Source organism: Cucurbita pepo, chromosome 4 (assembly GCF_057944985.1).
Source record: "Cucurbita pepo subsp. pepo isolate OVF chromosome 4, ASM5794498v1, whole genome shotgun sequence".
Lineage (NCBI taxonomy): Eukaryota > Viridiplantae > Streptophyta > Magnoliopsida > Cucurbitales > Cucurbitaceae > Cucurbita > Cucurbita pepo.
In genome coordinates this window covers 7463772-7486282 of record NC_141801.1, presented here as the reverse complement: position 1 = coordinate 7486282, position 22511 = coordinate 7463772, and the positions used below count along the sequence as shown (strand labels likewise).

General features: G+C 36.2%; 2 protein-coding genes, 1 long non-coding RNA gene and 2 other non-coding genes across 7 annotated transcripts; all 5 read right to left on the bottom strand.

Moving 5' to 3' along the window:
* Positions 1–530: 530 nt before the first annotated feature.
* On the bottom strand, positions 531–5060 carry LOC111792896 (glycosyltransferase family protein 28). Of its 2 annotated transcripts, XM_023674516.2 has the most exons (5): positions 4858–5060; positions 4382–4492; positions 4019–4220; positions 2664–2760; positions 531–932 (listed from the first exon to the last, which is right to left on the bottom strand). In XM_023674516.2, exons 3-5 carry the CDS (start codon positions 4196–4198, stop codon positions 676–678), a joined length of 534 nt encoding a protein of 177 aa, XP_023530284.2. In that variant the 5' UTR covers positions 4199–4220; positions 4382–4492; positions 4858–5060; the 3' UTR covers positions 531–675. The 2 variants fall into 2 exon arrangements, with proteins under 2 accessions (XP_023530284.2, XP_023530283.2); XM_023674515.2 differs by lacking the exon at positions 4382–4492 and having other exon boundaries at positions 4858–5058.
* A 1636-nt stretch (positions 5061–6696) lies between these two features.
* Positions 6697–12274, bottom strand: LOC111792886 (ribosome biogenesis protein BRX1 homolog 1). 2 transcript variants are annotated; one of them, XM_023674503.2, is made up of 9 exons: positions 12182–12274; positions 11840–12075; positions 10509–10650; positions 9966–10044; positions 9736–9860; positions 9003–9104; positions 7727–7795; positions 7504–7602; positions 6697–7093 (listed from the first exon to the last, which is right to left on the bottom strand). In XM_023674503.2, the coding sequence occupies exons 2-9, from the start codon at positions 12040–12042 to the stop codon at positions 6962–6964; spliced, it is 951 nt and encodes a 316-aa protein (XP_023530271.2). In that variant the 5' UTR covers positions 12043–12075; positions 12182–12274; the 3' UTR covers positions 6697–6961. The 2 variants fall into 2 exon arrangements, with proteins under 2 accessions (XP_023530271.2, XP_023530270.2); XM_023674502.2 differs by lacking the exon at positions 12182–12274 and having other exon boundaries at positions 11840–12167.
* A 6055-nt stretch (positions 12275–18329) lies between these two features.
* TRNAC-GCA (transfer RNA cysteine (anticodon GCA)) lies at positions 18330–18401 on the bottom strand. Its single transcript has one exon. It is a non-coding gene; the product is annotated as a tRNA-Cys (tRNA).
* Positions 18402–19658: 1257 nt separating this feature from the next.
* Positions 19659–19730, bottom strand: TRNAC-GCA (transfer RNA cysteine (anticodon GCA)). The gene has a single exon. It is a non-coding gene; the product is annotated as a tRNA-Cys (tRNA).
* A 1629-nt stretch (positions 19731–21359) lies between these two features.
* LOC111792908 (uncharacterized) lies at positions 21360–22511 on the bottom strand. The gene is made up of 2 exons (XR_002814862.2): positions 22300–22511; positions 21360–22140 (listed from the first exon to the last, which is right to left on the bottom strand). It is a non-coding gene; the product is annotated as an uncharacterized LOC111792908 (long non-coding RNA).

Here is a 22511-nt window from a genome sequence, read left to right as displayed (position 1 = left end):
CCAAAGTCAAAATATAAGAGTCAAACTCCACTCAAGATCAAAAGGCTCTTCCAATATGATGAGTGTCATTAATTGAGGACTTGGTGATCTTCATCACTCAATGGCGGATCAATCAGCATCACTCACGTGCCCAGGAATATCATTGATGCCAAAAGCAGCTTCTCTACCACTTTCTGGAAGGCGTCAAAACTGACTGGACATAGAAGGGTAGATACCTGCCATCTTACAACAAGCAATATAGAAGGGTAACTGTAGCCAATCAATGTGGCTTCTTGAAATGAACAGTTAAACTTGAGATGAGAATCAGACCTTGGTTCGTGAAAAAGTACAGGAAGTATATGCTTATGCTCAGGAATTTCTCAGTTTCCTTCAATTTCGTAGATCAGAGATGGAAGATGCTTTGAACAAGCAACAAGGAAAAGACAGAATATGTTTCCCCAGTGTTTGGTAAACAACACAAAAATTATGGTACCTATTGGCAGTGTCTAAAACATGCCACTCTTTTGAGTACAAAAATGTGGGGTGAGGAATCGAATCAATAACCTTTTGGCTGAGATATAATATGTTAACAAGTTGGATGTATGCTCAGGTTCGCAAGATGATGCAATTCCTATTTAACATTTAAAACTACAACAATTAAAGAGTTTAATTTGGAGAAGAGGCTTTACAACCTCATCAATCTTCAGTAAAACCTAGAAACCTATTGATGAGTCTTGCAACTGGTTTAGCATCACCTTGTGTGTATGGAATGAGAGAGTCCAAGTTCATGCTCTCTATAGTCTGATGTAGCGTTTGGGGACGAGCACAATACAGATGCTTCCTCTCAGCGAGTTCTTCTGCAAGTTCAATTTGATGATTGTCCATTAGATCTTCGTTCACTACCACAATCAAAGGTTTACCTAGTCTCAATGTCTCAAATATGCTGCCGGAACCTGCACAAATTGGAACCAAACGTCAAGAACAGACCCAAGCACAAAGGAGCGCAGTAGTTTGTCATAGATTGAAAAAAAAATTATATATAGAAAAAAACTTATGATTTTTAAACCTTTCTACTAATTTTCCCCACCGTTTTCATAGAAATATTATGCTTTGTGTGTACGTATTTACGAGTATAGAATTTTGGTCTATGTCAAGATTTTTGGATCCAGCCATAATTATGAAGGATAAACAGGACATAATGAGTTCTGACTTTCCTGGCATTGAAAATATGAAGGAAGGATGAAAAGGATTATCATCCAACAAATGACACAAAAATTCAAGAGTGGGCATGACTACACCAGGCTTTATCATCCTTTCACTTCTCAAACAGAGAAGACTTTCGGTTTTGGAAGCTGAACTGTGGTGGTACACTCTCTACAGGTTATCTAGCACACGTCCTTGTGGCTTGGGGTCTATCAAAGAGCACCCACTTTTATAGAGTCTGGAAGGATAAATTCCCCAAAAACGGTAAAAAAATTTCCCTTGGGGAGCTTAGCCACTTTTTTCCCATGACAACCTCCAAAATAGAACCCCAAGGCTGGCCATCTCCCCAAACTGGTTCCCTTTATACAAGAAAAAAAAAAATGACAGAATCACAACGCGATAATTTTATTTCCATCTCCTTCGCTGCTAGTTTTTGGGATCTAATACCTTCTCCTCTAGTTGGTACACATCCCTCCATGAGGATTCTCTGGGTATGCTAACTTTAGTCCTTGAAGGGTATTCAACAGAGTGAAAAATTCTTTGGAACTAATTTGTTGGGGTATTTTTGTGGTCCATGTGGAATGAAAGAAACACTTGAATATTCAAGGAAAAGGGAAAAACTGTGATATTTTTTTCAAATCCTTTCCTTGGCTCTAGGTGTAAAAACTACCATCAATTTAAAAGTTACAGTATGATTCCGCTTTTGTCAAATTGGAGGTGTTTTTTGAAAATCTCCTTCGATCTGGGATCGGCTCGCTCCCTTTTTACATTTTTCTAATTTCAAATCATTTAGTTTCTGGTAAAAATAAAATGCATCCAACAAATGACTCAACAATGCAAGTTTCCATATTAAACTCATAAAGTATAAACCTAAAAATTTTAACTTTTTACAAGTCACACAATAGATAACTTCATTCATTTAGACGCCACAATATAATTAAAATGATCAGGTTTTAGGTGCCCAGGTGTGTGCGTCTTCACGGGTGGATTTTTCTGTGAAGTGCGCCTAAGTCTGCCTTTCAAAAGTGGTTAATCGAATGCTTGGCAGGGACAAGACTTAAAAATAGAGCCAAGTTTTTGTGGAATCATGCTGTTAAGAGATTTTAATGGCTGCTGTGGAAGGAAAGCATTTCTCTCCCCCCAGTCCTAAGCTGTTTGTTTTCTTGTGTTAATACAAGTTCTTTATGTCCTTTGTAAAAAAAAAATAAAAAAATACAAAAGGAACCATTAAACTGTATGCTAATATTTTCTCTCAGATTGAATAGCACATTAATTCAGATGTTGAGGATATTACCTATATCAACGTGCATGTCATAGAAACACGTGCACCAGATGACAAAATTACAAGAAATAACACTACCGAATCATGATTCATATCATCTAGATAAGGAGATGCCAGTCATAACCCAGAGACCAAATAATACTTTGAATCACATTGTATGGACAATAAAGTATAAAAGCAGAAACTTGAGGCGTTTTACCAGCATGGCTAATTACAAGAGATGCTGATTTTAGATGATCTGCTATGCTTGAAGAGAAAGAGAAATATTCTACAACAAGCCCATCTTCTCCATGATACTGCACATTATGTATTTTTATGAGAATTGAGAAGATGTTGCATGATCACTTTAAACTTTTTGATAGAAAAAAGGCAATTACTTTTTATTATATATACAACAGCAAAAAATCAAAGTTCATGCAGGTCCAAGCCGAAGGCTGGTTGGAAAAGGGCTAGACCAGAATTGCTTGGAATATCTTTCAGGCAAGCCTCAAAACTTGGAATAAGATCAAAATGAGACTCTACATGTGCTCTCAAAGCAGGTGTTCTTCAGTAGAGTTAAATCATGAGGATGTTGATCATTCATTTTTTCATGTGATACTCTCTCTTTCAATAAATTGTTGGAAGATCTTTATGGAATTTGTTTAGCTTCCAGTCTTCCCTAGGATTGTTAGAGGGTCAATCCTTTGTATGTTGTATGGCCATCCATCCACTTTTGAAGTGAGAGGTTTTTGGTCTAATTCTACGAAACCAATTTAAGAGGAATTTAGTTTTCGTTAGGAAAATCTGAGCCTTGAAGGGAGAAACATTACCAATAATCGTTGTACCAGATATAGAGTGACAATTTTTCTCTAGATTGTTTTCTCATAAAGGACTAACATCATTGACTTTTTCTATGAATTCAGAGTCTAGATGGTGTGCGCTCTCCTCCTATACATATCAGATGTAATGGAGGATATGGAGCACATTTCATGGAAATGTCATTTACCCAGAAAATTTGGGAGTGTTAGTCTAAAGTTGATTAGAGACTTTCAATCTGTGTTGGGGAAGTCCTTTAAAAAAAACGTTGAGATTAAATAAAAATTTATGTTAGAGAAGGCCCTTTTGCAATTTACATTCACCATTCCAAGTTAGGGAAGCTTTCTTTACTTGGCACTTTTTTCTACTATTTGGTAGAATATTTGATTGGAAAACAGTAAGATTGAATTTTAAGGGTATAGAGATTTCTTCAGAGGAGGTTAAAAGTTTGGAATATTTCGATGTCTCCCTTCAGATATTGAACTACATGATAATTCTTCTGTAACTATGAGTTAATTCTAGTTCTAAACAACTGGACCCTCTTTTTTGTAATTTTAAGCTCCTTTTAGACTTGGGCTTGTCCTTTTGTAACTTTTTCATTAAAAAAAAATGAAACTTGGTTTTTCATCACAATGAAAATGTTAAATACGGTTTGAAAGCACTATAAACCAACCTAAGACCACATTTGGAACCAAAACACGGCAATTTGAAATGAAACTAGGTAACAAGTAACATAAGAAATGATACACCAAAAAATACCTCAGTCGGATTATATGTACCACGTCCCATTTGAATGAGAAGGTGGGTGTAGCCTCTAGCATATAATTTTTGTTTTACTTGCTCAGTGTCTACTGCTCTAACCAAAGCATCAAAACACGTTGTTCCCACGGTAACAAACACCATCCTTTTAAGTTTACCGTCAACCTCAGTATCCCCCATTCCCAATTTAATGATTCACCACCTGCCGTTGCAACAGACAGGAATGAGCAGCTTTAAACAAAAGCATAGCAACAACAAGATATAATGGGACAAGGATAAAAGGAAAAATCATCCAGACGTATTGAAGATATCGAAGAGTGCAGAGCAAAGATCTTAAAACTATCAATAAGGCCTCAAAATAACCGTGAAATCCCAACCGAGAGGAACTCTTTGTTCAATTTCTTCTCCCCCTTCCCCCATCTCTCCCTCTATTCATGAGCAGGCACTTATCCTCCCCAGCTATACATACAACAACTGAAACAAGATTTTCAACATAAGAAGCCCCGACAAGGGACATTAACATACACACACGGACATAGTTGTGTATATGGATCTATTTAACACTTCATAATCATAATACATAAACATATAAAGTCAACATAATAAAAAAAAATTGCAGTTCACTAAGAAATCATACAATTTCTAGGCAATTGACAATGGTAGAGAACTCATGATCCATCATTTAACCAAACAAAGCTCAAATAAAAATTAAACAGCGAGTCTACAAACCATTGGACTGAAACACAAAAAGGAAATGGAAAATAGTAAAAACAAATAAAATCAAAAATGAAATGGAGGATTAAGCTATTAGAGTATTAGAAGCTGCTGCTAGGGTTTACCTTAGGGTGAGAATAAATTTAGGGAGGGTGGAGGAGATGGGCAAACGGCGGTGAGCGATTGTTCCAATAATCAATGACCAGAAGGCAAAGAGATTGAAATTAAAAGAAAGATGGAGAGAAGAAAACCGCAAATCAGCCGGCGTGAATGGTGATGAGATAGCCGCAGATTGTCGGATCTCGAAGGCGTATACACAACTGTTGTTAAATTATGAAAATTACTTTTCAATTTTTAAAAAATATATTTCTTTTAATTTTCAAAACTTAATATTTTTAAATTTTAATTACCAATTAATACTTAATTTCTAAAATATTTTTAACAATTGAGTGTATGTTAATAAGTCATTTGAGTTTAATATATAAATTGAGAGACACGTGAACCACTTGAATCATAATTTTGAAGACAGCCTGTGGGAACAGAAAAAGATGATATGAAACTCTAAGAATTCGATTTAATAACCTTGTTGACAAGTTTTTAGATCTAGAAACGATAACAAATAAATCTACGAGAAAATAACATCTGCATTTAGCTTGATGATCAATATTAAGATTAAAGAAAACTTATTTTTAAATTTAAGATTTGAATTAATCGAGATAACTTGATAAAGGCTACGTCAATAACTCTATCATACAAATTTGTAAACTCAAATTTGTCACACGAGTCTCTTATCATTCCCTCCTAAGCGCAACTTATCGACTAGATGCGAGTAACTAAGATATGATTCTCCCTACCCCTTCAACTATGGGGTTGATCTTGGACAAGAGGAGGTGAATCACAAATTAAAAGGGATTTGACTATTCTTTGTTGGTCTACTTCCTCCTCGGAGATTGGTAGTGTTTTTTTGACAATGTCTCCACAATTAGATTTGGATTTAGACCATTAAGAATGTCCATATTCAATGTGATATTGTGATTCAATCCTTGAATATTCTATTCCGAGACTACATACTTATCTATTGTATCTTGGCTTAACCGGCTACATGATTTGGTTTAGTGGGACCCACTTTCTTATCGATCTCGTTATTTTATCTTCTTTGTTGGTAGACACCTACCTTAGATGTCAGGTCGGTCGTCAGATTCATTTCTGTCTGTCGCCTAGATGTTATGGCTCATGTTGTTGCTCGTGATTCTAGTGTTTAGTTCTTAACACAACACCGTTTTTTTTTTCACAGATGATGCCAATTGTTGATATCGAAATCTAAATTGTCAAATCGACGATAAATTTATATTACTAATAACAAAATGTGCCTATAAAATAAGGAAAAGAACCTCATGTGGTTCTAAGCCATTTACACTTCAATGCTTAAGTATGTATTTGCTGCATATCTTGAAATGTCGTTAGAGACTATTTTATAATCGTATATATGTAATGTCTACTTGAATGTCTCGACACCCTACAAAAATCTCACAAAGTTATCAAAATGACATCATTACAAAATGGTTACTCAATCTCTCCCATTCAAGTTGAATAGACTCTTAAAGTGTCAAAAAGTTGGTCACCAGCCAACTCTCATTCAAGGTAAATTTCGCTCAATGAGGTTCATCAAAGATATCTTGATCGATTCTCGAGACGAGATCGGTTGAAGCCTTAATCGGCCCTCAAAAATTGGCCAAGTAAGCTAGGACAACCCCTTGAGGATTGGCCTATTATGATTTTCGGCCGACCCTTGAGCCTTTTGGTCGACTCCTCTTGCATGGGTGGACTTTTTATGGCTTGCTTTTCTAGGATCAAACTACGTTTGTTCTTATGAACTTTTGGGTCGTTGCCCTATTCTTCTTGCGTCTTTTATTACAGTAATCATATCTCAACGAGTTGGAGTTTATGAATTATGGGGCTCAGGATATGTTTAAGAACTCATTATACCCAAACAAGGGTTGGAATGAAGCTGTTTTCTAGTAAAACTGTATCTAAAGTACTTCACTGAGAAGACTTAAACAAAAAATATTGAAGGTACAGAAATCGAATTCGAGCTTCAAGTAAATAACAAGGCCAAAATTTGCACTACAGATGGACACAGTATTATAGATTATAGATCAAATTCCGATTTCATACTGGAGGTAAGGAACTCGGGTTCGGAGTCTAGACAAAATTAAGTCCATAGAGAGACTATTCCTTCCACATATCAGCAAACTCATCTGGTTCCAATGGATTCGATAGCTCGTGCATCTTCCTCCTCGTTTTCGCTTTGACTTTCTTTGAGTATTTACCGGCTTTCTGCTTTTTCTCCAATGCTCGAATCTAGGGATATGTTTAATGGTTAAATTTAATGGACATAATAAACATGAGCAAGCAGGTATATGTTTAATGGTTAAAAGTACAGATTATCAGACTCAATTGCAAATTCGTACAATATGAGAAACTGTTCTCTGAAGTATTCTAGAGAATATTGCTAATTTTGGGTTTTACACCGTGTAAAAGACATTACCAAAAGCATAATGGTAAATGAGATGAGCAGATCATTTCTCAAAGACACTTGAATTGGAAAACATGAACTTAGAGAAACCCTAAAAGAATAGCTAATGTCTCAACGCAGTTTGCTCTTCTTGATAATTAATGCAAATGTAAGCTCTCAGAAAATATGTAAAAGCAGGTTGAAAAGGCATAGTGAAGACATGTAATCCCCGAAGATAAAAAAGTAGTCATCTAACCTGGTTTGGTGACACGTAAAGCGGGTTCTCGTATAGGGTTGGACCTCCAAAACTTCCACCAAATATCTTGATTGGATTTAAACAGAATCGAGGACCAACCTACAAAAAAAAAAAAAAAAAAAAAAAAGTAAAAAAAAAAGAAAAGAAATCTTTGAAGTCGAATAAACAAAATTGTGAAAAAAATCATATTTATAAACTAAGCAGGACAAGGAAAAATAGTAACCTCGATGAGTGTCATTTTATCTAGTCCTCCTCGGGCAACTTTATCTGATTCATTATGTGGAACAGATATCTGATCACACCAAACAAACATGGCAAACGCCATATCATGAAATAATGGTTACTTGGGGAAGAGATCACACGCACACAAATCAGGGAAAATATACCAACAATTATTGCAAAAGTGAACATATAATTTTATGGAATAAAAAGAAAATGCAAATGGCAAAGGAGTCTAATAGGAACAGGACACTAGGGCTGTGCATGGGTTAGGTTGGGTCAGGTTAGGGCACTTTATGGGCCAACCCAAACCAGTTTATCTACTAGGAGAAACTGAATGCAGTATCCAACCCAACCCACCAACCCTAAAAGTCGCGTCATTCAATGGTTGGAAACAGACAACAATCGAGAGAAACAAGAGACCAGAATCAGGTGGAGAAGCTGCCAATGAGAGATTTGGAGTAGAGATGCAGATGAGGAGAGAAATTTTAAAGCCTAGAATGAGAGAGACATAGGAGACTGCGCATGGAACAGCTCTGAAAGGGCTTGCATGGAATGAAGATGCAAGTGAGAAAAAACAAAGATTGAGATTGATAGAGAGGAAGGAGAATCGAGATAGAGAGGAGAGAGGATGCAAAGCCGACGAGAATCGAGGTAATGAAGCCTTGATCATTACCTCTAAAAATTGAGCGCTGTTTTTTTTCCCACCATTTTTCGTTGTAAGAAAAAGCTTTTGACAAGGCAGACTAGAACTTCCAATACAAACCAAGAAGGGAAACCAAAGCTTCTAGAGGTATTTGAAAAGAAAATGTTCTCATCACATTCTTTTTTTAATACTCCCGTTTCTTGGACTTAATATCATTTATATGTAAAATGTCTGAGCTATTGAACAATAGTTGTGACTCTTCACAATAGGTTTGACCATCTTTCTGCAGCTCCAAGGCGGGCTTCATGGCCAAGCTCTTATCTTGGTCTTCATATAAAATGTGTCGATCAAAAGACTCAACCAATTATTAATATACTTCCAATGTCATAAAAAATAATTGACATCTGTACTGAAACTGATAATACTCGAAGTTTTCCCGATGTCTTTACCTGCCATGATGTAGAATATATTTTTCTGCTTTCATAGGCCATGTTTTAAAAAATGTGGTGAGCAAACATTAAAAAGAAAGACAACATCCAGTACATGATTTGATTGTCAAGTAATGTATGCATTTGGACGCTATACGCAATTGAGAGCATCAAATTCTGTAGAAGGTAGAATAAATAAAGCATACCTGGTAATTTCGGAACCATATGTGGTCATCAACAATGGAGAAAACAAATACATGATCATGGTATGGTTTAGAGTGTCGATGCTCCTTCGGAGTCCCAAATATCTGAGGTAAAAAACATAATTGATACTAAAATTATTACAAATTAAAATGTGACTTCACAGGATTTTTAGCAATAATATCATAAACTAGAGAAGCAACTAGGATCTATAATTACTTTTTGCAGCATAGCTAGCAGGGCAGAAAATCAAACAATATGGCCATCTTAATTAGGAAATAAATAAATGCAGCATGAAAAGGTAATGATAGTATTGAGGCACTAATCCCAAGCTTATGTCATAGCACATTACATTAAAGAAGTGCATTGACGAGTATTCTTTTTGTTTTATTTTACATTTTGCATGATAACCAACTTTTATTCGGAAAAATGAATGATAATTCTTGGGGGGGGGGGGGGAAGAAATTCCAAGACAAAGGAATTTGCACTGCATACAAAAATTCATGACAAAACATGACTGAAATCCATGTCATAGAATTCTAGTTGATAACTGGGCTGTAGTCATGCAAACATTATTTAATCAATTCGTACAGTGATATTGAGAGAATGAAGAAATGGAAACAAACAAAATGGACTCAAAGGAGAAAGACAAGGAAAATTGATAGTTTATACATTCACGTATAAGAAGGAAAAATAGTTTAGGGATGAACTGCTTGAAAGAACTTTTCAATTGGTTACCTGAACAATTATTTCCTTCAGAAGTTTCCAGTGGACATCTTTATCAAAATTCGACGAGAATGTCAAAAGAGGACGAGAACCTTTCAGATGGTTCCCTGTAAGTTTTAATTCTTCCATTGTGTGCACTGAAAACAAAAATGGAAAAGTAAGTAAACTGCATTTATTTAAAAAGTCCAATATAATTTCAGTCACGAAATCTAGTTTAAGATTTGATTACAAGTTAAAATTACCGGCATTAACTAAAAACTTCACTGATGGCCCACTAGGACACTTAGACATCCATAAATAGAGATCTTTATGTTTTCTGCACTGGAAATAGAGACAAAATAAAATCAATAAGTAAGCTCAAGTGAATGCTATATTGCATGTTGAATGACAGAAATAATTACATAAACAAAAAGAAAAGGAACTGAAAAATCATGCAATAAGCTTTGGGAATAAAATGATTCATTCGATTGTGCAGGAACACAATCCAGGGGACAAAAAGACCGGTAAGAATCAAGTACACAAATCGAATGCATCATTGAGATGGAATGAGTGGAATAAGTAATGTAATCACAATGTATAAAAATGATGAAAAAGCATATAGGAAAATAATAAAACGAAAAGAAAAGGATACTTAATACATCCTATTACCACAACAGAAACCAAAAGGTTATCATCCTAAATCTAATCAAAAAGCATAATTGAAAAACAGAGTACCTTACACAGTCCTGAGTATGAATTGAGTTCCAATTTTAGACATGGACAAAGTACAAAGCAAAAAATCTTACCTCAAAAAAAAGGCAGGAAGAACAACCCTTGAGTTCAACTAGCTCATTGAGTGTTGCACCCTTACTGGACCTCGACTCCACCTTGTTATCCTTCTTACAATGTGGCAAAAGTGATACCACGTTCAACATCAGATGTCGATACCTAATCAAACACAAAGGCTAATAAAATTGCCAATCATTCTAAAGGAAGAAAAACATTTCATTGATGAGTGAATAGCTTACAAGACCCTGTATATTAATAGATTATACAACAAGCTACACCAACTTGTTTTAACTAAAAGGATGCAATTACAGAAGGATGTAGAGAGTGAGCACCAAGAACATCAAAATTTGGCAAAATCAAAAAGCTTCTTCCCGACATCTATCCTTACCATAATATATCCTACAACTATTTCTTTCTAATCACATAACCCGTAAAAAGCTATCACTCCATTTGTCAAAAATAGTTCTTGGTTTCCCTTTCAAACCTTCTTCACATTGCATTTGAACTGTGTTCTTTTTGCAGGGAATCAATACTCAACTTATTGAGTTCCAGAACTTCACACTACAAAGTTTAGTAACAATAAACACTAGACTGTACATCACACAGTACCTTCAAATTTTCAACCCAAAGTACACCAACTTAGCAGAAAAATCACCACAAAAGCTTCTCTGCTGCATCCTTTCAGCTCTATATACACTCAAAAAAAGTAGCCCAGCAGGAAAAAAAGGCTTCCTCTTTAGTACAGGACCCTTCCAAGTCGATCAAGAAATTTCTTATTTAACACTTTCTTTAAACCTGCTATCTTTAATAGTTGAAAACAGCCCTGAAGATTCGACCTCCAATACTTTCATTTCATGTCCTCTATTCAAATAACGATTACATCACTGAGCAATCCCATCAATTCTCTAATTCATTAGCTTCGACATTTGATAGGAGTCTTCGTGTTATAATTGTCCAGAGTCCATTTTCTTCCTCTCATAAGTTATATCCTTAACCAAATGTCTTTTGGTTGAGAAAGAACAAAAGAGACTAGAAAATTTCTTCATCAATAGTTGATATTCTATCAACATCTCCCTCCAAAACCACACCCTTGTACCTATTACCATTTTCACCTAACAATTCTCTTTCATAAGTAATCTGGTTTTGTTCCTTTCTTGAACATTACCAATCATATGACTAAATTAATAATCGAAATAAATAGTACATTAATAGATAAATTTAGAACACCACGACAGCTTGTACCTGAAGAGAATGAAATAAATAAAAAAAAAATCTTATAAAAAAAAAGTGAAACTACCAGCAGCTCTATTGATTCAAGTATGCAAGTTCGGGATGTTCAATTTCGCACCTAAAATTGATTCGGCGGGAGCAAGTGACAAGAACCTTCTCTTTATTCCGGAAAACGGCATGATCGGAACCAGATTCAGTCTCTTTGGCGACTTCCTTGTCTTTCCAACCCGTAAGCGTCCGCTTGGGTCTCTCGGGGGCGCCTTCATCCTTCTTAACCGATACTATCGGCAAAGTCTCGCTGTGCTTCCTCTTCTTCGGCATTGAGAATATGAAAACCCTTCAAAAATACTACACCTAAATCAAGCAAAGGAGGTTAAAGAAATCTGTAAGGATTAAATGAGAGAGAGAGAGAGAGAGAGAGAGAGAGAGACGGCGGAGAGTGGGAAAGAAGCGAGCTTACGGCGGAAATACAAAGCATAGAGAGCGAGAATGGCTAAAAGGGAGAATCTTTGAAGATCCCTTTAAACCCTAAACCCTCCATGTTTTTTTTTTCGATCCAATCCAAATTTTAAAAAAATTAAAATATTTTAATATTGGTAATCGAGATAAGTACCACGTTGTAACTAGTAAAGCTATGATATATGAATTTTATTAAATTTGAGTTATTAACGTAATAGGTATAACGAGCACTTGAAGGCTTTGAGGTTTATTTCGTGGGAGGCTACCCACAACTTGGTATGAAATTGAACTCTCGAGTGGAGACTTTCATGTTTAGAAATTTGAGCATCAAGTTTTCTTTTTAAGATTTCAAGAAATTCTTAAGATAGATTACATCATAGTCATTCAATCAAGTTCGATGGTAAATTGACTCAATTTAGAACAAGGTTCCAAATCTTGGTTCTAGATCTTTGACCTTAAAACATAATATAATTTTAATCTTATCTATTGGTTGATCCAACCAAATTTTGTATGAAGAGGTATTAATTTCTTTGATTCAAGGGTTCTTGCTCAGCTTAGATTTTTGGATTGAGAATTAGAATTGCCTTATCACTCTAAGACTATTACTAAAAAAAAATACGTTAGGATAAGAAAAAAAAATACCATAACATAATACTTAAGGATACGAACATATGAAATGACATAAAGAACTCATGCATGATGTTAGGAGGGTTATAACAGGTTTGGAATACGACTAAGATTTAAGTAATAAAAGACTGAAATGCCCCTCCTTAAAAGAATTCCATAAACCCAATTACATTATGTATGACTTATGCTCATGAGGCTAATATGGCATCACAAATAAGATATGTATGCTTACTTTAGGGCTATAAACTCTAAACATGTCATGAAGTTGGAGTGTGTTGCTAATATGAATTACTTTAGGGTTAGCTCATGATGTTATGCCAAGATTGTTAGCCTAAGGATATGAACGAGTCAAGAACATTACATATTCGTGTCCTAAAATCACCTTGATCTTTAAGAATGCTAGGTAATACTCTAACCATGCACAAGGTGACTCTTGACATCCAATCACATGATGCATCATGACATCAAGAACAAGGTGACACTGAGTGTTGAAGACAAGCTCAAAGAGGGTTGGGTAGGGCCTAGGGCCATAACCTTAGAAGCCGGAGTTTCGATATGAGTTTTCGCATACGGCTCTAGAGTTAAGTTCATCAATATGAAAGATGAAAACTCACCAAATCTGGTGTGAATTGAATACTCAACAAATGTTGCACGAGATTGTATGACAGGTCGAGTCAACTTGTAACACATGAAATAGAGCTTGAACCAAGACTATCTAATTTTGTAGATGAAGAACGAATACTTGTTGAATTTTCTTGGTTTTGGATCATGTAATACATCCAACTGGAACATTTGGAACACCATGATCCTTATCACATGGGTTCTTGGTTCTTGCTCCAAAGGTTATTCTTAAAGCACGACCATGACATAAGTCTCATCATGAGTTTCTTAAGCTTTAATCCAAACTTATAGGTCGAACATGTGAACTCGTCATAATAGCTTGCATAAGTCTTTATAAAGGTCATAACATGTTTTGAGTAGCTTAATCATTTTCTTTTAAATCTTGGCTTGTACACCAAACATGTTCTAATGTTCTTAAAAAATTTCATAACTATTCATAATATCATGAATGGAACTCTTACAAAGTTTCATAACATTTAGAGTTCATTTGGATCTTGAAACTCTATTAAGGTAAGAGTAGGGGCATTTAGGTCATTTACCACCTCAATCACGGTTTAGGTTCTACACTTGATCCAAGTACCTTAAAATCTGGAATAAACATTCACATATCCTTCTATATATGCCTTACTTATAATCTAAAGTCATTTGGAGGTTTTTTGGAACTAGAAATAGCTTATCGATATCCTAAAGACATTTTGGTCATTGTTCTCTTATTTTTTTGTTTAGCCTTTAAATGTGCTCCAATAACTTTAAACTCTTATATAATGTCTTACGCCCTTGAAAATAAGCCATATATAAAATATTAGATCATTTAGCGTTCATTTGATTCATGAACTAACACTTGGGCATGTTTGGATATTTTCATCATTATTCAATTATTCTCGGTTTAGCTCCTAAGAAAACTCGTATAATCCACAAACTTCATACAAATCCTTAACATGTCATTTTAAGCCTTCTATAAAAAATTCATCCATAATGGAGGTCATTTGATGGATCGTCTTGAAGCGACGAGCAAAACATCCCACTTAGGTCCTTAACTCGTGGTCATTGACTTAATTCTTACCTAATCCTTAAATTCTAACTTAGCTTAAGCTTCATCCTGAAAGTAAAGTGATTTCTACATAACTTAAGAAAATTTAAGAATGGGTACTTACCTCGTCATTGATGTTCGAATCTTTGGTTCTCGAGTGTTCGGCATTCAAATTGCTCCAACTTCTTTTTTTATAGTTCCATCATCGAGTCTATTTTCAGGAACCAAAAAGAATTTTATGAGAATCGGTCTATTAAACAAATAACTGAGGCTGGATCAATTTTGAACTAGTGTGGTCGTTTCAACTAAACTAACCATGTCATCATCTTCTTCCTCGAAACAAAGGAAGAAGACATGTGCCAATTGCCTCTGCCACGTGAAAATGGCATTCCCCAACCTCGTACAATGAAGAGAATGAGACTAGTTTTGTACCTCATCGTGCATTGTAGCTCAAGTTAAGCCCCTAAAGCTAACCGAATGGTGGATTTGGAATGAAAAGGACTAGAAGAAGTAAACTCAAAATTACACCCGACTTACTCGGAAATAATTTTTTTTCAAATTCCTCACGATCCTAAGCTAGGTTGGTCTCTTCATCTTCCTAGGAAGTACTTCTTGAGTTCCCATGAAGTGACTAGGATTGAGTTCTCAGGTTTTCTTAAGAAATACCCGAAAACGTGCTTGTATAAGACTCGAGCCGTGACGAGAATTAGTTTTTAGATTTTTGTTTAAAGGAGGGGAGAAAAAAGAGACAAAATATGGGAGAAAAGAAAAGAGCTATGAATAGTAATTTTACAGTTTGACAAAATATAGTTGTTTTTATGGAGTGTCTTGTAATCTCATCTTAATTGGTTTTAATAAAGAATTGTGTTCAACAACAAAGAGTGAGACACGTGTTAGCTACGAATTGGAACACACAACAGGCATTTGGACGACCATGGGTCACGACTTTAGAGGAGGACCCGAGTCCTTGATCCACTCTACTCTGACTCAATCCAAATCATCCCCCGAGATCGTCATCAACCCCACTTCGCTCTAATCCAAACCGCCAACCTGAAAGTATGCCCTTTTTGCACTCGTGGAATTGCACGAAGGGACCCCTTAGGTGCATGAGGTCTGTTTTCAGCCCATTTGATTCCTCTTCGACAGTTTTTCACTCTGATTTCGAAATTAACCTTATTATGACTTGAACTAGGACCGACAAAAAAAAATTTAGAAAATCTTTAGCCCAACCATGGAAAAGCTAGTTCGGAAAGGCACGCATCATCCATGTAAATAGTCATTTAGACTTTTCTCATTAATACTTGTAAAGATCGTTAGGTCGTGCTAGCATGTGAGGATATCTTGCCTTAGGTTGCTCAAATATGCATGATTAGGACTTTAGAAGGGCAATTTAGATAGGAATGTTATGTATGTAGTGGGAAATTACCAAATGTCTCTAGGATGAGAATTTAAGTTGCATGTCTATTTTAATGATTTTCACTCTCACAGAAAGAAGGATGAGATATTCTAACCTGTGTTCCAAGGTATTGATGGATGTTATCTCCCGTAGATCTTGCATGAATGTTTAGATTATGTTACTATGTTTTAGGTAATTGATAGGAATATTTTCCTAACAAAGCATGCATGAAGAACCAAGCTAAGATTGGAACACAAGAGCTAGAGCGGTTTTTACGTTGACCTAGGTCAATATGTTTCCAATAGACTAATGATCTTAGGATCGTGAGCAGCGATTAGAGGTCTAGACCTTAGTGCACTTGGAGATTGGATTGGTCTCATGGAACTAGTCCAAAGCATGTTTGGAAATGTGTGAGAGAATTAAATTGCCTAGACATCCTAAGAACCTAATAAACCTCCACAACACCCAAGAAAATTTAAGAGAGTGCGAGACTACTAGCAGTCTAACAGTATCGACTTGAGGAGTTACTACTGTGTGTAGAAACGAGTCGAGAGCCAATAAACAAGCCTAGAAAGGAGACGAGGGACTACATAAATAGTTTAGCTCATAATGTGTCACTATCGTTGAAATAGTTAGGGTCCCCTAAATAGGCTATCTACTATAAACTCACATTGATAAGGGCAAGGAACTACATAGATAAATTGAATAGCTCACAGGTGTCACGGTCATGCTCGTCCAAGGTGTGTTGCCCATGGCCGCATGCCCATCCAAACCATTTATGTCTTTCCATGTTCTAGTGTTTAAATTTTGTGTTTCTAGGAAGTATGACGTTTTGGAAAAATCATATCTAGGCCTGTCAGACATGAAATGCCTCAGAATATACTATAGAGAGATATGACTAGTTGTCAACTTCTCCATTCCAATAGTTATATACTGTGAGCCGTTGTTGTTACTCTCTTGCTTGCATATATAACGTCTCTTTCAAAGTCTCTCTTTCGAAAATCTCTCTCTGCTCTCGTTTTCTAAAACCTTCTTCTTAAACAGAGGCCAGAGGCCCAAGCATACGTTGTTCGGCCGTAAGCGACGTAAGAATGAATTGGCTTAGCTCACTTGTTGTTGGAAAGTGAGTGCCGCACAATCGCAAGTCTGCTGCCATCAAGAGTGCGATTGTGACAAAAGGCACACTGGGTCACTCCCCTAGATGATGATTGTATGGTTTTTCCTATGGAAGAGTTGCCAGTTAACCTTATTACAGTTGTGTTCAGTGTTCAGACGAGATGCCACACTATCTTATGAGATATGATGAGGTCGTTCCTCTATTAAGATATCAAATGTTCACTATTGTGGCTATGCAAGCTTACTAAATATGAGAATAAAAAGTTGGTTCACCCTGAGATGAGATTCACCATCCAGGAGATCTACTGCACTCGAACCTAGTTAACAGTTTCCAGAACCGATAGGGCCTACAACATGTAAGAGAACTGCTCGAAACTTCAAGGTTTTCACAAATAATGAGACGGTTGTAGAATTAGACCCCAATTTCCTAAAGCCCAGAGAAAAATTTGTGGTAATTTACTCAGATAAGAATGGGACGAGAGCCTACGAGTAAGGTACTAACTTATTATTTTTATACTCACCTCTTTCTCCATTTCTTTTTTTCCAGATGTTTGCAGGATGTCAGTCGAGCTAGAGAGCATTCAAGAGTTGCATGGTCACAAAGGGTGTTGTCCCGAAACGTCAATACATCTATGCATTTTGGGTTCGTTTGTAATATACTTGAATAGCATCATTTTATAATTAGATTACGATTTTGTTGTTTCTAATTCAATTTAAAATTGACCATATTTTTAAATTTTATTTTATTTGTTTTTTTAAAAATGATGGAAGATTCAAAACCTCGAACATTGGGTGATGACGGTTTGTAATTTTATTTTACTTTATTATTATTATATGTTGGAGCTTTAAATAAAGAAGGAAAGAAGAAGAAGAAACATTCCCAATCGCACAGATTTGTAAAGAAACAAAAAAAGCAATGTGGAATTTAGCAGAGTATAAAGAGAGATGGAAGAATCATAATCATAGCTCTTTAATTCTTTCTCTTTACCTCTTTACACATAAATCAATAAAGTCATGAAAACACACAAAAAAAACCAAAAACCAAAGACCAAAAACCAAAAAAGTTGATTTAGGTATGTCTCAATGTCGGGCCTCAACTCTCTGAACACACAAAAAAACACAACACTCCTCACTCTCAACCTATGACTTCTTGTTCCTTAAAGTCTTGAAAAAAACACTTCCAAACACTGTCTTATTTACCGACTAGAAAAAGTAATATAAGTAAAATCAAAATAGTTACAAATCATGAACCTTTCTTTAGCATTATTTCAACGACTCCTTTTGTTAGTTGGCAATAGATCCTTAACCCCGAGGACGAAAATGGGTTACTGAAGAGTGATGAGAGAAAAGAATAAGATAAGGGCCCTACCGGGTTCGAACCGGTGACCTCTTGATCTGCAGTCAAATGCTCTACCACTGAGCTAAAGACCCCCTTGTGATAGAATAAAAAACCTATATAAAATGATAGTATGAACAAAGGGGTACGAGCATGACCAAACACCTCGATTGAGAGAAATGTTTCAAGAACGTGAGCAAAGAACACATTGAAAACAATCAAATGCACTACAAAAGTGTGATGATTGAAAAGAATAAGAAAAGGGCCCTATCGGGTTCGAACTGCTCTACCACTGAGTTAAGGACCCCTCATGATACAATAAAAGATCTATCTAAGATGATAGCATGAAAAAGGGGTACGAGCATGACCGTGCCACAGTGGGACAGGGATTGTGCGCAGCAGCATTTGTTGTAACCTATCGAACATCTGACTTTGTAGAAAATATCGGCGTGCGTTCCAGCCTCGATTAAGAGAAATAATTTAAAAACATGAGCAAGGAAATACGTTGAAAACAAACAAATGCATAATGAGAGAAAATAATAAGGAAAGGGCCCTATCGGGTTTGATTCGGTGACCTCTTGATCTGCAGTCAAATGCTCTACCACTAAGCTAAGGACCCCTTTTTGATACAATAAAAAACATATCTAAGATGATAGCATGAACAAAGGGGTACGAACTTTGTAGAAAACATCAACGCGCTCGAAACACATTGAAAACAATCAAATGCACTTGATTTGAAGTCAAATGCTCTACCACTGAGCTAAGAACCCCCTTGTGATACAATAAAAGACCTATCTAAGATCATAGCATGATAAAAGGGGTACAAGCATCATCGTGTGGCAGTGGGACAGCGATTGTGCACCGATACACTTGTTCTAACCTATCGAACAAGTCAGCGGTGAAAAATTCAGAATTTAGACTATGCAGAAAACCTTGACATGCGTTCGAGCCTCAATTGAGAGAAATGTTTAAAAAACGTGAGCGAATAATACCAAAAAGTGATGAGAGAAAAGAATTAAAGAAAGGGCACTATCGGGTTCAGACCGATGACCTCTTAATCTGCAGTCAAATGCTATTCCACTGAGCTAAGGACCCCCTTGTGATACAATAAAAGATCTATCTAAGATCATAGCATGATAAAAGGGGTACAAGCATCATCGTGCGGCAGTGGGAGAGCGATTGTGCCTAACCTATCGAACAAGTTAGCGGTGAAAATTTCAGAATTTAGAGACTGTACAGCAAACCTTGATGTGCGTTCGAGCCTCAATTGAGAGAAATGTTTAAAAAAGCGAATAATAGGATGAAAACAATCAAATGCACTACCAAAGAGTGATGAGAGATGAATTAAAAAAAGGGCCCTACCAGGTTCGAATTGATGACCTCCTGATCTGCAGTCAAATGCTCTACCACTGAGCTAAGAACCCCCTTTTGATACCATAAAAGACCTATCTAAGATGATAGCATGAACAAAGGGGTACGAGCATGACCAAACGCCTCGATTGAGAGAAATATTTCAAGAACGTGAGCAAAGAACACGTTGAAAACAATCAAATGCACTACAGAAGTGTGATGATTGAAAAGAATAAGAAAAGGGCCCTACCGGGTTCGAACTGCTCTACCACTGAGCTAAGGACCAACTTATGATACAATAAAAGACTTAAGTAGTTTAAATTATTTTATTCAAAAATTAGGTTGAGTTAATTTAATTTATTAGAAGTAAGTTTAAATTATTTTATGCCAAATTAGGTAATGCTAATTTATAATTGAGAAACTCCTTAGGTAGAATAAATTTCAGAGAGCAGCGTTAAGATAGCATTAAGTGGTCGTAGTAGTTTGGACCTAGGCCAATAAAGTAAGTGGTCTTGCTATCGGCTCGGTTGGAAGACTTGCCTTATACATGACGACACGTGCCCAGTGGCCCTTGCATGTGTCATTTATGCTTTGTGTTATATGATGATGAATGATATTATATGATCCTGTGATGATATTGTATGATCATGTGATGATGTATATGATGATGACATGATGATAATGATGCATGGTAACATGAAGATGCATGATGATGAGATGAATTAATATATTAAGATGATGTGTATGCATTAAATTTCATGATGCATTATGAAGATGAATTTTCTAAGACACAATCCTAATTGATGTTAATGATGATGAACATATGAAAGTCAATGCATGCATGCAGTATAGGGTTGTGTCATAAGATTGATTTAAAGATGAAAACTATAGGGACCTCATGCATATTATGTGTTCATAGACATCAAGTTACTTCTCCATTTATGATGATGAATGCAGACACGTACATTATGATGATGATCATCATCATGCCTCACATGATATTCGGGGGTTTGTTGATCTCACGACGTCCGACTACGGATAACTAGCTCGACTATGATGAGTCCTAGGGGTGCGAACCGTCTGGGGACTCACGCTTGCATGTGTGGGTCGTGTGTAGAGAAGTACTACACATCCAATTTTGTCCTGACTAGAGGTACCTCTAATCATGTCCCTAATCATGAGTTGCACGTGTTTGCATTCCCTAGCCCCAATAGTGGAAGTCGCTTTCTGAGTATTTCTTAAAATACTCGAGTCGTGTGCTACTTCTATTTCAGGTAAAGGCAAGACATTCTTGTACGGCTGATGACAACATCGCAAGTAAAGACCATGACACATGCATAGAATAGTAGTATTTCATTTCTTAGACTTTAGGTTAGTATAAGGTGTTTTTATTTTTAAATGTGTTATTTGTTTTATTTAGTATTTTCGTTATGCTGCTTTAAAGATATTTTCAAATATTTAAGTCTATGGTGGTGTTTTATGACGAAGCTTAAATGTTTATTTTCGCATAAGAGAGTATGTTATGATGACGGTAGCGACTTTAGGTTAGTAGAAATCTTGAGTTGTTACTACATTCATCGCAAATCTATCATAGGGACGTTTTGATAATTTCTTATCTTTTACGTAGTTTACTCATCCATATTACCCAACTCATATTCTAGTCATGCATATTATATTTCTAGTTTTCTAAGACATAATGGAAATTTTCATAACATACCTACAAAACATATTATTCCAAAAATGTCCTTCCATCCTAAATATTCATTTTCTAACGTAAGGAATGCTCACATGCTAGCACATCCTAATGATTCTTATATGTATTACTTGCCTAAAGTTCGTGTGGTTATTTACTTAGATGACGCATGCCTTTTTGAGCTGGCTTTTTGCGTATTAGGAGCTCCAAAATTTCTGAAATTTCTCTAGGTTTTGATTCAATTCGTATGAGGGTTAGTATTAAAATTGGAACGAAAAACACTTGAACAAACGTCGAAAGGAGAGAAAATGACCAACTTCACACGCCCCATGTGTAGTCAGACAGCCCATACGTGCAGCTCACGTGCGTGTGCAAACGTGCCAGGGGAAGGGTAGGCATGATCATGCCTTGCCATGTGTCGTCCACCCATTTGTCGAAAGGAATCATGCGTCTTGAGTTCGATACGTGGTGAACATAATTTTCTTCGAATTCCCTGACATCAACACGTTTCACCATTACACCCAAAACATGTTTTCTCCCTTGCAAGCGTCACGTGGCGTGCACGAACAGGTTACGACAGATAAGATTCAAGATGATCTTCTAATACAAGTCGCGTGGTCCCTCTAGAAGATGACACATGTTGCAATCCACACCTCTCCCTGCCCGACACATGGCAGCTACTCAGCTTGACGTGTACACTACCTACCGCTTGTACATGTCCGTCTCCTCACACATGGCAAGTACTTAATTTCTCGATGGGGTTCAGGCATTAAACTTCCACTTATGTACTACTAGAGAATTGATACAACTCAGCAGAATAAGCTAATCGTTCATATCAGCCACTTAAAGTATATTTTGGTAGTAATGGTTTAGGTTCCACATGTCATATTCTCCACCCATTTATTTCTAAGTTCCACAAAAATATTATTGCGAATTAGCGTTTATCTTACCTTGTTAACCATCTCTGATACTTAAATGAGCTTTGATGTTGGCCCCAATGTTGGATCGATGTCTTCATGGTAGATTATATCAAACTCACTAATCTTCTTCCTAACAAAGAAAAACATTTTTAAAGGATAGTAAGAACATATCGAATAAAACTAGAAAAAAAAAAAAAAAACTAATATAAACTATGAATCGTCGACAGAACATCTTAACGAGC

What these genes read in the sequence shown, in the direction of transcription:
- LOC111792896 (XM_023674516.2), bottom strand. Translation starts at nt 4,198, where the DNA reads ATGGGGGATACTGAGGTTGACGGTAAACTTAAAAGGATGGTGTTTGTT. An exon ending in GTACATATAATCCGACTGAG is followed by an intron (nt 2,761 to 4,018) that starts GTATTTTTTGGT and finishes CATAATGTGCAG; the next exon opens with TATCATGGAGAAGATGGGCT. An exon ending in TCTTGTAATTAGCCATGCTG is followed by an intron (nt 933 to 2,663) that starts GTAAAACGCCTC and finishes CAATTTGTGCAG; the next exon opens with GTTCCGGCAGCATATTTGAG.
- LOC111792886 (XM_023674503.2), bottom strand. Translation starts at nt 12,042, where the DNA reads ATGCCGAAGAAGAGGAAGCACAGCGAGACTTTGCCGATAGTATCGGTT. An exon ending in GAAGTTTTTAGTTAATGCCG is followed by an intron (nt 9,861 to 9,965) that starts GTAATTTTAACT and finishes TTTTGTTTTCAG; the next exon opens with TGCACACAATGGAAGAATTA. An exon ending in ATAAAATGACACTCATCGAG is followed by an intron (nt 7,603 to 7,726) that starts GTTACTATTTTT and finishes TTTTTTTTGTAG; the next exon opens with GTTGGTCCTCGATTCTGTTT.